At 41.2% G+C, this 17,433-nt stretch overlaps 1 protein-coding gene across 1 annotated transcript in view; it reads right to left on the bottom strand.

Moving 5' to 3' along the window:
• Positions 1 to 3,245: 3,245 nt before the first annotated feature.
• Positions 3,246 to 17,433, bottom strand: part of LOC140211882 (glutamate receptor ionotropic, delta-1-like) — a 993,352-nt gene continuing 979,164 nt past the window's right edge. Inside the window, exons 13-16 of the mRNA XM_072282070.1 lie at positions 16,907 to 17,102; positions 12,244 to 12,410; positions 6,563 to 6,803; positions 3,246 to 3,766 (exon numbers count right to left, since the gene is read on the bottom strand). Of these exons, the coding sequence (XP_072138171.1) occupies positions 3,338 to 3,766; positions 6,563 to 6,803; positions 12,244 to 12,410; positions 16,907 to 17,102 (1,033 nt within the window). The 3' untranslated portion in view covers positions 3,246 to 3,337. The remainder of the gene's footprint in view (positions 3,767 to 6,562; positions 6,804 to 12,243; positions 12,411 to 16,906; positions 17,103 to 17,433) is intronic.

Here is a 17,433-nt window from a genome sequence, read left to right as displayed (position 1 = left end):
TAATATTCAGAGCAGAGCTCTTGCCCTTCACTGGTAACCCTTTCTGAAGATGTGATTTTCGAGAGGTGGTAGATGACACTGACCTGAGAAGCAACACCTGATGATAAATTGCTGTCGCCGGACTTCTGTCTAGCTGGTTTATTTGGGAATAAGATTATCATGAGAAGGCTAATAAAACTCTTGTTGGAGGCTAAGGGCAGTAAAAATGTTTCATGAGCATTACTTGTTCCTTACCTGCTCTGGCCATAACACAAGGCTGTGGCCCAGACATAATGCTATTCAGAGTTGATCGTACCAATATGAAGGGAAGAGTCAAGAAGGAATAATTTTCTCAGAGAGCTATGCTCAGCCCAGAGGTCCACTGGATTGGTAGAAGTAATGTATTGATTGTTGAATTTGAACTTAAATTAATAGGTGACTATGATGCTGTTAGCTGATAACAATTAAGGGGATAACATGACTTCTGAGAAAACTGTGATAAAGATTTAAAATCCAACTTTTTGTGAGGGTGTTTTATGGCATGGGCAGTTGTGTTGATGGACATAGTAAAGACGTACACACATAGCAATCCCTTATCCCTTTGAGGTGAAGGTCACCCATAGATTTAAGTGTACATTGACTAGAGCTGTTGCGGGTCAACTGTTTTGTGCCCTTCATGGATTTTGATAACAACTCATTCAGCCAAAGTGCTTAACCAGTGATTTTCTTTAGTGCCCATAAATACTCATGCAGACACAATAGACTGTGCTTCAGGCAGATCGTGGGTACAAATCAGCTCCAAGCATGAGTGCAATACTAGTGACAGTCAAGTACTGCATTTTGTACATTAGGATCCCTTACTTATGTACAAGGGAGCACTCCTTATCTCTTTCCTTCTATAAGGAATAATTTCTCTGTGTAGGTTTACTGACATTTGATATATGGACATTGATGAATATTAAGTTGAATGTGCAGAGACCTTCTTTCAGAAGCAGTAGCTAATTGTGTGCTGTGTCCAGGTGAACCTTCAGCTTATTAAACTACCTCTTAGAGCATGGAAAGACCTTTGCTCCCCACCCCCCTCCCTCCCGGCCGGATAGTCACATGACCAGAGTGCACCTACACTTCCAATACCAATACTGTCCTTCCCCCTCTGAGCCATCCTAGACCTTCTCCTACTCCACCTCATGGTGTTGTGCTTCCTCTCCTGACTGCATTGCCTCAGGTTAGCACAACCCTATCGCGCTTGGGGCATTCTGGAATTAGATGTTCAATTCCGGTGGCGTTCTGTAAGCAGTTTGTGCGTCCTCCCCGTGGAATGTATGGATTTTCCCTGCGTGCTCCAGTTTCCTCCCACACTCTAAAGACGTACTGGGTAGGTTAATTGGTCATTGTAAATTGTCCCGTGATTAGGTTATGGTTAATTGAGTTTGTTGGGGGTTGCACGACGTGGCTCGAAAGGGTTGGAAGGGTCCACTGTGTGCTGTATCATTAAGTAGGTAACATACCACTGTTGTGGCTCAATTATTGGGTGTCCTTCAACCAAGCTATTGAACTAATGAAGCTCTCTGGTACTCATACAGGTATGAGCTGAGGCCCTGGCATGAATGTGTTACATGTCCACAAAACAGTGGAGGTAGCAGAATCCTGGTGGGATGTTCCATTAGAGTCCTGGCTGTGTTGCAACTTTCGTTGTAGTGATCCTCAGTGGGAGTGGAATGCCTGAATGTATTAGAAGCTACAGGAATACTGGGTGGCCTGCACTGCCGAGATTATCCACTTGGGGCAATGCTACTTTCTAGTATCTGGTCAAGCAGACTCCCTGAGAATCAAAGAGTCACACAAGCTTCCAGAATGTATGGTACTGAAATGAGATAATCAAAAGAAAAGGCTGTTTCTTCTGCTTCACGTGCAAGTGGTCACTGATTGTAAGAGGTGATCACTTGCCTGTAAAGCAGAAGGCGGCTTGCATGGATCTAAGCAAATATTGATTGGGCGCCTTGGTAACGTAGTGGTTAGCATGACGTTACCACAGCTCAGGGCGTTCCGGAGTTTGGAGTTCACTTCCAGTGGCATTCTGTAAAGAGTCCGTATGTCCTCCCCATGGAATATGTGGGTTTTTCCCGGTGCTCGGGTTTCCTCTCACTGTCCAAAGATGTACTGGGTGGGTTAATTTGCCCCGTGATTAGGTTAGGGTTAATTGGGTTTGTCAGGGGTTACGCGGCATGACTTGAAAGGACTGGAATGGTCCACCCTGCACTGTATCTCTAAACAAATAAAATACCACTATTGTGGGTCAAATATTGTGTGCCCTTCAACCAAGCCACTTAACTAATGAAGCTCACTGGTACTCACAGTAAATCTTGGGGCAATCTGCATTTGAGAAGTGTGGCAGCATGAGTTGTTAGGGAGCAGACTATGTGGAATAGAGTGACACAGTGGTGCAGAGGCTGCTGCCTCTCAGCTCAGACCATCCAGGTTCAGTACCGACCTCAGGCATTGTCTGTGTGGAGGTTGCATGCTCTCATGGCTTTTCTCTGGGTGCTCTGGTTTCTTCGGGATAGAAGTGCGTGACCCTCTAAAATCCACACGATAGGGTCTCTGAATGTGAGTGCATGTGTGCCTCCTGCCCCACGGCCCCTTGGACACATGACATCCCACTCAAAATGCTCTGCCAACAGTGTAGCTGCACCCACCTCCCCACCTTTCTGAGCAATTAGCAATTCTCAATATTTAAATAAAACCGAACAGAACGATCAACGTTGATGATGAAATTTATGAAAATATTCCCAAAGAGCCATGAATCTGCATACTGATGTATCTTATAGATGTGGGAGTACCTTTCTTAAATGGGAGATCTACTGAGTGTCCTTCTCTCCTTGACATAAGAGCTCCATTTTACATTGCAGAAAAGGCTTAATACCATTAGATGCACTCTTGACATGAGGCACACTAATATAGATCCAAGTCAAATATGTACCATGAAAGTCTTGAGTGGCAGAAATGGATTTTTTATTGCTTAGCACTGGGACACAGGCAATCATCTGCAATCCAAATCCTAAGCAACCGGGAATCAGAAAAGTGCTGAACAACATAATTAAAAAGAAAAGGCCATCCCTATGAAACAAGAAAAATCCTTTCACACCCCCAATAACCATCACAAGTAATCTGCTTTTTATTTGTATAGAACAAAATTTACAAAGCCATTCATACATGATCTACTGACTTCAAAAATTGAGAATATTCAAAATACACTTTACCCCACTTCATTCTTGAATTATTTACAATTATTTACATGAAAATGCTAGATTTTTCTGTAAATGTTTATATTAAAAATGGTGCCATGCGGCGTTTGAAGTTATATGGAGGTCCCATGGGAGGGCTCCATAGCTTCAGGGAGCCCCCCAGGGCCTGACACAGACTGAAATGACATGGGGATTGGTGCTTTGACTGGACTTTGGCGGAAGAGTCCTCCGTTGGGTGATCGATGCTTGCACTGTATAGATGGCAGTGTGGCCGAACTGCTGAGAGGCAAAGACAGGTTGGTGCTTGCAAGGGAGGAAAGCTTCCTACTTGTAGCGTGAGACTGTTCTGGTAAGAAAGTGCTGACTGAGATTTGGGTGTTCTGGTAATCTCGAACGGGCTCCAAGCCCTGGCTGGTCTGCATGCTGCCAATTTCCAGTGCCGAGATCTCAATGGAGGCAGCTGAGATCTGCTTGTGGGCCATGTCATCATCCATGAGACTGTCGATGCGGTGGTGTACCTGCTCCAGGTTCACTTCTTTATCCTGAACAAGAAACGTTTCATTAGACTGAGAGGAGGGTGAGAACGGGATGGGTGGGGGTTGGTGGAAGGATAGACCTGAAAAGAAGGTGAGGGAGGAGATTGGAAATAAGGACATTGGGAGGAGATAGAGGGGGAAAGGAATGGTTAGGGAGACAGAAGTAAAGAGAAGAGAAGAAAGACAGATGAAGAGTGAGACATAAAGGGGTGAGTGGGAGAGAGAGAAGTAGATGGGAGAGTGAAAGTTAAAAGATAGAACGAGAAAGGAAAAGAGATTGGAGAGAAGGAAAAGGGAAAGAGACAAGGGGATGGAGAGAATTCTGAGGCCGGGGATGGAGAGCACAAAGAGACAGTGGGACAAAAATAGAAACGGAATGGGGAGAGTGCAGAGAAGAGTGAGAACAAGCGAGATGACAGAGAGATAGAAGGTGAGAAAGAATAACAGTTTGACCGGGAGACTGAAGGGATCCTTTGCTATTCATCCTGTTGTTGGGGTATAGTTTGCCCATTCTGAGGACACTTCTAAGCTGCAAACACAGAAAAAGAAACACTCTCAGGTGTGAGGGTTGTATTGTCCTGGTATAACTGACCTAGAAATTCCAACAGACTATGAAGTTTCCAAATGTGAGGTCTTTGGCTTCCCTGGTGACCAAGGGATGGAAACATAGACTGATTTGACCTTGAGGCTCATGGTTTTGGATCCAATGTACCTGAGCATCACAATCCATGAGCTTCACTGGTAAGCTCAATCCTTTTTTGTAACTCAATAACACCGTGATTTTGCAAACTAGCAAAAAATATAAAAACAGTAAGAGCTTCTACATTTATATAAATAGCAACAAAAATAAACATTGGTCTCTCAAAAGATGAGACCAGGGAATTAATAATGAGAAACAGAGAGATGGCAGAGATTCGAAGTAATTATATTGGATCAGTCTTCACAGTATAAGACACTAAGATCATTCCAGTAATAACTTATCCAGGTTATTGGTTAAAGAGTACAAGGAGCACTACAAGGAGTGAAGAAGTCAAAACAATTTATATCACTGGCAGAAAAATACAGGGCAAAGAAATAGGGCTAAAAACTGGGCTTGATGTTTTAAATGAAGTGGCTGTGGATATGTTGATTGTTAATCCTTGGATTCTGGAAAAGTCCCAGAAACTGGAAAATGGTAAGTATCACTATTGAAGAAAGGAGGGAGACAAATAGCATGGATTTACAGACTAGTTAGCCAAGCATCTACTATTGCAAAATTACTGAAATCCATTAATGAGTAGGTAATAGCAGGACATTTAGAAAATCAAAGGAGAATCAAACAGATTCAACATGGACAGACAAGTAATGGTTGACAAATATCACAGGAGTGTAGCTGTTAGCGTAACATATAATTACAGCACTAGTCACCCGGGTACAATTCCGCCACCCTCTATAAACAGTTTGTTTATTTTCCCTGTGACTGCTCGAGTTTCCTCCAGATCCCCCATTTTCCTCTCACATTCCAAAGACGCACAACTAGTCGGAAAATTGGTCACATGGGTGTAAATTGGGCAGCATGGACTGGCTGGGCTAAGAAGGGCCTGTTACCAAACTGTATCTCTAAATAAAAATAGAAATATATACTAGAGTTCTTTGATGATGATGAACAGATAGTTAAAAGAGGAACCAATAGATGTAATGTATTTAGATTTTCAGAAACCATTTTAAATTGGTGACTGCACAAGAGTGTACAAGATCATGGGCAGATAGGGGAAGGGCCAACAAATAGAAACAAGTGAGGTGAGATATATAGGACATTTTTGCATTAGTATCAGTAACACTTAAGGTGCCTCAGGGATCAGTACTAGGGTCAACTATTTACAAGCTACAGTATATTGATGACTTAGAGAAGGCACTGGATGTATTATAGCCACATTTTCAGATAATACAAAGACATGTGGGTTTGTAAGTTGAGAAGAGAATTCAAGAGCCTGCAAAGGTAATAGATAAGTTAGTGAGCAGCAAGAAGTTGGCATATGTAGTATAATGTGAGATTATACACTATGGAAGGGAGAATTAAAAAGTTAATTATTATTTAAACTGAGTTAAATTTAAATTGATATAAAATGTTGCATACAAAGGTACATGGTGGCCATAGTAGGTGAAACAAAATATAAATAGCATGCAAATTATTAGGAACATTGATCGTAATTGTGAAGGGTGTGGATTAAAAAGTAGGGAAGCCTGAAGCAATTTTTCAGGACAAAGGTGAGATGACACCTGGAGAATAGTCACTGATTTGATCATCATATTTAAGGAAGGCTATACCTGTTTTGCAGGCAATACAGAGAAGATACTTGTTTGATGCCTAGGATGAAAGGGGTTGGTGGATTAATAAAAGTCAAACAGTTTGAGTTTATAATCATTGGAGTATGGAAGAATGGAATGTGAACACACATGTAAGGCTCTGAAGGGGTTGATAGTTTGGTTTAGGGAATGTTTCCTCCAGAAATATGGAGCACAGTTTTGTAATAAGGGTTGCCTGTTTCAGACAAAAATATGGAAGAATTTTCTCTGAAAGTTGTGAAGTTTTGGAACTCTTTACTGCTAGGAGGTGCAGAGATGGATTCAAATCTGAAACTGACAAACATTTAAGTTGCAAGGGAGACTAAACGGATGGGGAGAGAGCAGGAAAGCAGTGACAAGGTCAAGAGTGGGTCAGCCATGGTATGGCATGTTCGAGGCGTTGACTGATTCACTCCTGATCCTGTTTCTGATGTTCATGACTCACTGCTCCCTGCACACCTGGCCAGTGAGATTTACCTCCTTGGGAGTTTGCTGATGGCATCGATTGCTGTTCCACCAGATTTCTAAAGCTGCCACAAGGCAGGCTAGAAGAAGTCCTGCTGCCAAGATACAGAAAACACCAGCAAAGCTCTGCAGCTTTAGGGCCTGTCCGTCTGGCAGCCCACCGGAGAGACTCTTCAGATTACACCGACCCATCTTTGGCCACCATTTCTGCTTGAACACATCCAGATCCCCACTGTCCTGCAGCTCCAGGATCCTGGACACAGTAGAAGCAAGGCTGGTTAGAAGGACAGTCACATTCCCATTATTCACAAACTATTAATAGAATGCCGCAATTTTTACTGTCAATTATAAATGACACAAGAGTATTGTGAAGCTATTCATAATCACATTCATAGGACCCCACTCTATGCTAAACAGAATCAAATCCCCACTGATTTCGCATATTATTTTAAAATGCCGGTTCTTTTGCCACTGGAATCTGTCATACTAAAAAGAAGTTGCCCAAAACTATCTCTTCAAAACATTATTTCATCTCATTTTTGAAAATAAAGCTTACTGTATGACCCCACCAATCTAATTAACCAAATGTCGAGAAGACCATAAGATATAGGAGCAGAAGTAGGCCATTTGGCCCATCAAGTCTACTCCAAAAGACTATTAGATAATGAGTAAACTATTAGATGACTCCCTAGTATGATATGATGAACTCTACACCTCACAATCTACCTTGCACATTTTTGTGTACCTGTACTGTACTTCCTCTGTAGCTGTTACACTTTATTCTGCGTTGTTACTGCTTTACCTTACTCTGCTTCAATGCACTGTGTAATGGTTTGATCTATATGAACAATATGCAAGACAAGCTTTTCACCGTATCTCAGTACGTGTGACAAAAAGAACCCAATACCAATATTATGCATGCTTTCACTAGAATCAGAAGTGTCTGGGTTTATGTCTTTCTCAAAGGGCAACACTGTCGTACAATGCGAAGAGAGTTTGCAATGTCAGAGGTACTTTCTCTTGGATGAATTGATGTCCAATTTGAGATTAGCTGTCTAAAGTGAACATACAAGATCCCATGGTATTTTCTTGAAAAATAGAGGGCCTGTTCATTATGTATCATTTAATAGATTTCATTAAGAACAGGTTATCTGCTCATTATCACTTCGCTGCCTGTGGGAACCTAATTTGTGCAACCTGGCTTCTAGCTCTGCTACACTACTACTTTCAATGAGTACATCAGTGGCTGTGAAGCATTTGGGAACCCTGGAGCTGTGAAAGTTATATAGAACGGTACGGTCACTTGAGAACTTCCACAGGATGAAATCTTAATGACCTTACAGAGATGAACCAGGAAAAATACTAAATGGTGCCAGTTCACGAGGAATTAAGTCAGCTCCTCCTTACTCTAGTGTTTTCACTGACCACTCTAGCTTTTCATTTGACCATAGTCCGTCCTCATTCTATAGGTTTACAAATTTCTCCCTATGTACAAAATTAGCCAAGAGTCAATCATAGAGGCATAAAAGCACAGCAAGCCATTGTATCCCCCATTGTTTTCCCATTCATATCTGATCTGTGATCTAATTCCATGTATCTGTCTTTTTTAACATATTCCTTAATGCTTTTGTGTAAAAAAAAACTTATTAATTTGACATTCACAGTTGGGCTGAAGTGAATTGCCATTTTCAGAAGAGAGTTCCAAATATAGAAGTGCTTTAGAACTTCATTTATGGAAAGCTGCCCTAATCTTTAGATTGTGCTGTTAGTCCCAGGCTCCATCCTACTATGCTGCTCGCTGCCCTTAATATCTTGAAATCTTCAATCAAATTGCCCCTATAAATATACTTCAGAAATGCAGGTCACCATTCCTTTCTCACAATATACTGTAATTCTTCCAGTCCAGTTTGCACTGATAAATCTGCACCACATTCCTTCTAAGGCCAACAATCCTCTTTGAAGATCTGGTGCTGGAACTGCTCCCAGGCACCAGCACGTGATTTGACCAAGTTTTATATATTTGCTGCACAACTGTCATCCTGGGGCATTGCTATGCAATATACAGCAATATCATACAGCCCATATACTCATTGTTTTCCCATCACCTTCTCGCATATGCTTGAATCCTCCCTCTCACCTGGCTGAACCTCTCTGTAATCATCTTCATGATACCCCCAGGTTTCTGCCCGATGTTTGCCTCAGTCATTTTCTTTGCTCTACACCAGTCAGAAGTTTGATCACCCCATTTTATCTACTCATTCCCCCAAACCTTTTCCTGACATTCCTTTCAAATATCAGACCTGTCCCCCAAATCATCAGTTCAAAAACCTCAATTCATCAATTCAGACCTCAAATCTGTGGCCAGTACCCAAATTATCAAACATAATCCCAAACCTCTAATATCATCCTCTCAACACCACACCCCTGTCATCAATTCACATCCCTGATCATCAGTTCACATGCCAAATCATCAGCTCAATTGCCTCAAACCATCAGTTCACATCCCAAATCAGTAGTCAAATCCACAAGACAACTTCCAACTTCTAAATGATCAAATTCCCCCAAATCATGCCCAATGACCAAATCATCAGCTCAGGTCCTCTCAGATCATCGGTTCAGCCCCATTTCATTGGACAAGCCTCCCAATTATCTCCTGAAAATCACAAATCATCTGTACACTCCCCCAAAAAATCACTTGCTCAAGCCCACAAATTATTTGAATGCCACAAACCAAACCCCCAAATTATTCAGCTCAAACCTCCAAAATTGCCATTCCAACTTACAACCCTGCTCACCCCCAAAGTCAAAGTGCTGTTATTCCTCTAAATCAGGCAGTCCTAACCTTTTTTATACCAAAGAGTCTTACCATTAACCAAGGGGTCCATGAACCACAGGTTGAGAAATCCTAGTCTAACTTACTGGGGAAATCCTCTTCCAATTTATTTATCAACCTACTTTCCTTCCCCAAAATCATCAAACCACAAACCTCTACATATCGTCAGGCCAAACATCCCTACTAATCCTCACACCAGTACCACAACTCTTAGCGTTTGCAATCCATTCCTTTACCTGCCCAGTGACTATCTGACACTCTGTTCAATTCATTCTTTCAAGCCCCCTTCTCACCCCTTGCACTCATTTGGCAGTGGGTTGATGAGTGGGATTGGTTGGCTGATTTGGGGTTAAGCATATGATTTGGAGGTTGGTCTGATGACTGGAGGGTCAAACTGATGACGTAAACTATTGGTTCTCTCAAACTATGTTGTGTTTACATTTAGAAATAATTATAAGTGTCATTTATGATCCTTCTATTAAGTTTGAAAAGACTTGGAGGCCATTTATTCAACACTTCCATATGATGTAATTTGACCTTTTCCAAACCTATTCTATTACTTTCAACTATATGGAGGGAGGAGCGGAGTTAATGACAGTAATGCTCCTACTCGACGTAACACAACAGCCCATGTCTTTTTCCTTTCTTTAGTTTAGTTGATTAGTATTGTTTAGATTAGTTTTCTTTTTGGGGTATTTTGATTTTTTTTTTCTTTTTTCATGCTACTTCTGCATTTTTTTTCTTATATTATATTCATATTTTGGGAGGTTTAATATCTGTGTGTTAACTGAGTTTAAATTTATATACGCTAATTATTAACAGTGTAATCCCAATAGCTTTGTATTAATACTATGTTATGTTTAATATTTTAATATTAATAAAAAAGATTGGAAAAAAAGACCATCATGTGCATTGTATCTTCTCTATCAATAGAAAACAGTCATTGAACATATTTTATGAAAGATTCAATGCAAGTGGAAATTGATTCCAGGCACAAGACAGTGCAGTCTGTGGATCTGGTGAAATAAATCCCTGAAAGTGAATGAATGGATGACTAATAATTCCCGGCTACACATTATTCCTCATGAGATGAATTTATTGTTTAAGTAACTATTACAGTGATACAATCTATTCTGTTTATATTCTTCGACAAATCAAACTCGCATTAACTTTTAAAATGTTTGTACCCAGATTTGCTCTCTTGCTGAGATCCAAGAGAGAGGTGTCGTGTTGAAATTTGACAGCATTTGTAGGAGCTTATTCAACGTACACTTTGCATACAATCTGCCCACAGAAGTACCCTTAACCTGCTGAATGACTGCTGGGTGCTCTGCAGGTGGGTGGCGATGTTCTAACTTGCCAATCCCAGCACTCTGTGTACCCATGGTGGAGAACTGCATCAATGAAAGGAATACGTTGGGGGTTCTGGGTTCGGTATGTCACCACAGTCTCTAGAAGGTCCCACAGATGCACCTGTCGAGAGCATTCTGGCTGGTTACATCACCATCTGGTGTGGAGGTGCCAGTGCAATGCCAGTCCAAGAGGCTTCAGTGGGTTCAGCCACTTCCATCACAGCACAAGCCTCTCTGCTATCTTCAAAAGACAGTGGCTCAAGAATGCATCCAACATTAAGGACCCTCACCATTTGGGATGTACACCTCTTCTCATTTCTACCATCAGGGCAGACGTACAAGAACTTGACTAATGGATCAGGAACAGTTTCTTTCACTCTGCCATCAAATTTCTGAACGGACCATGAACCCAAGAACAATACTTTGGATCCCTCTTTTGCGCTATTTATTTATATTTTGATTGTAACTTAATCATAGAGTCATTGAATACTATAGCACCGAAACTAGCCATTTATCCCATCTTGTATATGTTGAAATGTTATTCTGCCTAATAATTGTAATTCTACCTAGTAATAGTTATGATAATTTGTTGTGCCTGTACTGTACTGCTGCCAAAAACCCAATAAATTTCATTAATTAGTCTACAAATTTCATGGGTGCAATGCTAGCGTAGCGCTTTACTGCGCTAGTGACTCGAGCTTAATTCCTGTTGCTGTCTGTAAGGAGCTTGTAAGATCTTGCTGTGACTGTGTGGGTTTCTCTGTGTGCTCTAGTTTCCTCCCGCATTTCCAAGACATAAGGTTGAGTAGGTTAATTGGTCACATGGGCGTACTTGGGAGCTGTGGGTTCATTGCGCCTAAAGGGCCTGTTACCAAGCTGTATTGCTTAAAATCAGAATTCTGATTTCGATTTTAATACAAATCTTGAGTAAGCTGGAATGCGGAATGTGTAGGTGCAGAACCACTTGCCAAAAGTAGCAGGATGGGAAAGGAGAGATAGACAATTTTAGCTGACCCTTTGGAGACGGATTAAACTGTGAGGAAATATAAGCTCATGTATACAATGACTGACACCTACAGTTCCTCAGCCTGTACTCAGTGGAGTTTAAAAGAATGAAGAGGGATCTCTTTGAAACCTACAGAATATTGAAAGGTCTAGAAAGTGTGGATGTGGGGAGGTGTTTCCTATAGTGAGGGATGTCTAGGACCGGAAGGCAGAGATAAAATACAAGGATGTCCCTTTAGAACAGAGATGAGGAGGAAATTGTTTAGCCAGAGGGTGGTGAATCTGTGGAATTCATTGACCCAAACAGCTGTGGAGGCCAAGTCATTAGATATATTTAAAACAAAGGTGGTTAGGTTCTTGATTAGTAAGGGCGCCAAAGGTTACAGGGAGAATGCAGGAGAATGGGGTTGATAAATCAGCCATGATGGAATGGCAGATTGGGCTATGGGCTGAATTCTGCTCCTATGTCTTATGGTCTTAAATAGATGGGGTGGTTTCCTTACCTCTGGGAGAAGAGATCTCTGTAGGGACTTCCATGTTGGAGTGCAATCCCATATCCTTTGCTGCTTACACTGTTCCCAACCACAGTCAGAGAGCAGTCATCGTCAGTTAGTGCTGTGTATTCCACCACGGCCATATCCCACAGGAAAGCATACGTTCCTGACTTTATCTGTTGACAGAGAAATCATTTAATAATAGTTACTGATCATTCTGGGACAGAATGTTTATACCCTGTATCATTATCACAGCTATGCCAGAGAGCAAGAGGTCAGAATTAAGGACAATCTATCAGGGGAAATTAAACACAAAATACAGAAAGATTATTCTATCCTCAAATGAACCTGTTTTGTGTCCTGGGCTGTAGGTGGTTGCTGATCCAAGAGGCTGTTATTTATAAATTACTGTCATTCAGAGGGACTAATGCAATTCATTTGAACTTGAGAGCCTCAACAGAGATTTGCTGCGTTTAATTAGATCATACCACAGTCCTGAAGTCTATTATTTAAGTATTAAAGAATTAACATCCACACAGGATTGCTAAAGGGGAAATTTCTTATTTTATGTACACTTCAGTTGCAGAGAACAAGGCACGAGCAACGCAATTTGCAGTCTATGTTGGAGGCATTGGATTCAGTTTTGGGGGGAATAGAGTGGCAGACTGATGTCATGGACAGCCCGTGCAGTTCTCCCCACAGACCAGAAAGGGGAAAGAAAAGGACTCGGCAACAAGTCTATTGTCTATCCACTCCCAGGTCCTCGTGTGTTGGTTCCCTTCAGAAAGAATAACCTGTAAAAAGGTCACAGATGTTTTCTATACTCTTGTGAAAGAGAATAACTTAACTACTGAACCTTGGCATTTCCTAGAAGCTCATGACAAGGAACTTCAATGTGTCTTACCCCAACCCCAATCCATTCCTATAATTTCCTTCATATTGACTCTCAAACCAACACTAGTTTAAGGTTTGCCTGGAAACAAATCAGGCACTGCTGTAATTATTTTTTACTCGCACAACAGTGCCAGCCGATTCTCATTTAGGCACAAGTGAAGAACCAGCCTTTGAAAATCTACTTTACTGTTTTGTGGAGAAGTAGCATCTTTTCTACTCATTTTTGGTTGTAAGGCTGCAGATTATGCTTACCAAACCCTTTGATCAGCTCTCATTGTCTTTACTTACTGAGCTAATCCTCAGCATTTGAATTTGATCCTTGTCCAGTGATGTATCATAAATAAGATTGTTCAAGAACAGAAAGACCACAGAACAAGTAACAGATGAATGTCATTTTGAAACTAATCTTCCGACTAATTTTTAGAATTGTTACAGCACAGCAGGAGGTTTTATGGTATATACACTCAGTACTTCCTGTACCTAATATAGTGGCCACTGAGTGTATATTTGTAAGGCCAGTGATGTTGTGGGGATGGAACTGGACTCTCTCACAGTGGTGTCTGAAAAGAGGATGCTGTCTAAGTTGCATGCCATCTTGGTCAATGTCTCCCATCCACTACATAATGTACTGGGTGGGCACAGGAGTACATTCAGCCAGAGACTCATTCCACCGAGATGCAGCACTGAGCATCATAGGAAGTCATTCCTGCCTGTGGCCATCAAACTTTACAACTCCTCCCTTGGAGGGTCAGACATCCTGAGCCAGTAGGCTGGTCCTGGACTTACTTCATAATTTACTGGCATAATTTACATATTATTATTTAACTATTTATGGTTCTATTACTATTTATTATTTATGGAACAACTGTAACAAAAACCAATTTCCCCCAGGATTAATAAAGTATGACTATGACTATTCATGGTCTTCTGCTGCTGTAGCCCACCCACTTCATTGGCTACCTTCTGTAAATGTGGTGCATTCGGAGATGCTCTTCAGCACAGCACTATTGTAACACGTTGTTATCTGAGTCTGACCATTCTCCTCTGACCTCTCTCATTAACAAGGTGATTTTGCCCACAGAGCTGCTCCTCATTGGATGTTTTTTTTTTCCTCACACCCAGGAGTCAGCAGTTTCTGAGATACTCAAACCACGCCATCTGGCACCAACATTCCTTCCATGGTTAGAGTCACTTATATTACATTTCTTCCCCATTCTGTTGCTTGGTCTGAACAACAATTGAACCTCTTGATCAAGTCCTGTCTTCATTTCTGTTCACACTGTACACCTCAGACGTTCAGTACAAATCTGAGTCTTGTCACTGCAGAAGTTCTCTGATAACTCTGTGGTGTTTGGGTGTATCAGAGATGGGCAGGAGTTGGAGTACAGAGGACTGGTGGACAGGTTTGTGGAGCGGTGCAGGAGGAATCACCTGCTCCTGAATGTGGCCAAAACCAGGGAGATGATGACTGATTTCAGGAAGAAGAGGACTATGATGAACCTTGTATACGTTCTGGGAGAAGACATTGCAGTGGTGGAGGAGTACAAATACTTGGGTATTCACCTCGACAACAGACTTGACTGGAAAACCAACACCAAGGCTGTTCGCAAGAAGGGGATGAGCAGACTCTATTTTCTAAAGAAGCTGGATTCCTTCAATGTGTGCAGCAGGATGTTGGAGATCTTTTCCCAGTCTGTTGTAGTGAGTGCAGTCTTCTTTGTGGCTTTATGTTGGGGGAGCAGCATCAATGCTGGTGATGCACCAAGACTTACTAAACTCATCAAAAAGGCTAGATCCGTCCTTGGCTACAACCCAGACTCTTTTAAGCTAGTGTTGGGGAGGCCGTCACTAAGCAAGCTGTTATCCATTATGAACAATCAGGCACATCCTGTCAATGACCTACTGAATAAGCAGTGGAACACCCTTTTGAACAGGCTCATTCAGCTCCACAGTCACAAGGATTGTTACAGAAAATCTTTCCTACCAAATGAAATAAGCATACACAACAGTTCATCTCTGTGTGGCCAAAACCAGGGATCATAGTACAATAGTCACTGTTTTATTATCTCATACATTATTATTGCACATTATTGCACATTGGTAAATCATTATCATGTACTTTATTATTTGTTAATATTATTTTAGTTATTATTATATTTATTATTATTGCTAAGTATTTTTTTAAATGTTGCTGCTGTAACAAAATAATTTCCCACTTGGGATCAATAAAGTATTTATTATTATGTCTGCATGTTTTTATGCCTTGAGTTGCTGCCTCATGATTGGCTGATTAGATTAATGAGCAGGTGTACAGGTGCACCTAACAAAGTGGCCACTGTACAGTGTATACTGAGGTGGCAATGCATACACTACATCTCCAGCAGTGCATTGCAGATTCCAACCACACAACATGTTTTTACTCATGTCACTCTTAATTCTCTTTCCTGCTTTATATTGTACATTAGGCAGGCAAGTTAATTAGCATAACTATTAAAATTTTAATAAACCATATTTAAGTACAAATAGGAGGGGTTAACAGTTGATTAGCAATTATTGAAGTGATAATTATTACGTTGTTATTAAGCTGTATCTATGTTCAGTGTGAAATATTCATGGAATATTCCAGGTCTATTATCCAGGAATCAAGTGGCACTCAGAGCTCCTTTCCCCCATTCACACCGGTATCTTGTACTTCTTGACATTGGATGTATCAGCAGTGGACACCAACAGTGGCCATAAACTTGGCAGTCAATCCACAATTGATTATCTCCATTAATTCACAGCAGCATCCGCTAAGCTAGTGCTGCAATCAGCAGAACGTCTCTTCTCAGCTGGATCAATGAGCTGGTTCAATTTAACACCTTCATGGCTTCCACTGGTGCCGCTTGGAGGAATGTTTCAGCGAATGCTGGATGGAACTTAGCCAAAGTGGATACATTTGGCTCTGACTATAGTCTATATTTGCTAAATGATGTGCCTAGACCTCTCATACAACTGGAAAGACAGAGGATTTGTTAATTTAGTTTGAGGTGAATATGTTCTCCTTTTCCTAGGATCATGCTAACAATGACATTTTTAAAATAAGTACTAATGTTCTAAAATATTGAACATTGCTTCTACTTTGGGGATCATTATAACTAACAGGGACAAAAAATGGCCAATCAGTCCACTGTCTCTGTGTCACTCATTGCCTCGCTACTCAATTATTTCACTAACCCATTCTTTTTCTTATTGGACTACCCATTCTTTTCCCTACTGTTCCTGGTTGAAAATTCCCACTGAATCAGCTCCTAATTCTCTTTCCAACAGAGCAATCCAAGATCACATCAACACTTGAGGGAAAGAAACTCTTCTCACTTTGCTTCTTGATCTTCTGTCAATTATCCTCTACCATTCCTGCGGTTACTTTAGTCATTGTAAAGCATTTCTCCTTGCTTATTCCATTAAACCCTTTCAGATTATGTGGAGCTCGATCAAGACGCTACTTTAAGGGATACAATCCTACCTTCAGCCTCTCCATTTAACATGTCCCTGACACCCTGACGCGATTGTAAACACAAGAGATTCTGCAGTGCCTCCAGCATTTTGTGTCTGATACAATTATAATTAGCTTGTCAAGGCAACTGCTGGTAAGGTAAGTAAATAGTCATTCCCCCAGGGAGTTGTAGTGTGTCAAGATTAATCTGTGCTGGGTTTGAGGTAGGGATATTTATTCAGATGAGAAGTACAGTATAGATGAAGACCCTGTTGACTTTCAGAAAACTTGTGTAGATATTACCTTTCCAATGCCCTCATGGGCATTTGCCACACAGTTTTCTGCTCCGTTGTTTTTACTGATGGTTCTCCAGAGCTCGGCGTAAGTACTGTCCTGCTCCAATGGATTGGTGCCCTTTGCCTGAAAGTACTCATAGACAGAGGAGTCCTTCACTGTGCCATAGGATAAATCGGACTGCTTCGCCAGGTCTTGGAAGGAGCTGTTGGTGAAAGAAAGGAGGCTGAGACCTTGATCTGAAGGGATGTGAACTAATTGAGCGTCTCTCACTAGAGCAATCATCTGACAACGCTCTTTGTTTGACACCAGAACACATAATCACAGAGAAATTAAGTTTACTGAGACAAACAGATTCAAATTCTTCCCTCACCTTACACCCCCATCCATATCAGTGGAGTATTGTCCATGTAAATTAAATTTGGTAAATTAGTGAAAAACTTAGCTTTGCATGCCATCTATACAGATTATCTCATTACAACACTGTATTGAGGTAGTACAAGGGAAAACAATGGCAGAACGCAAAATAAATTGTT

Source organism: Mobula birostris, chromosome 18, assembly GCF_030028105.1.
Source record: "Mobula birostris isolate sMobBir1 chromosome 18, sMobBir1.hap1, whole genome shotgun sequence".
NCBI lineage: Eukaryota > Metazoa > Chordata > Chondrichthyes > Myliobatiformes > Myliobatidae > Mobula > Mobula birostris.
The sequence above is the reverse complement of the archived record's forward strand: the minus strand, read 5'-3'. Positions and strand labels throughout refer to the sequence as shown.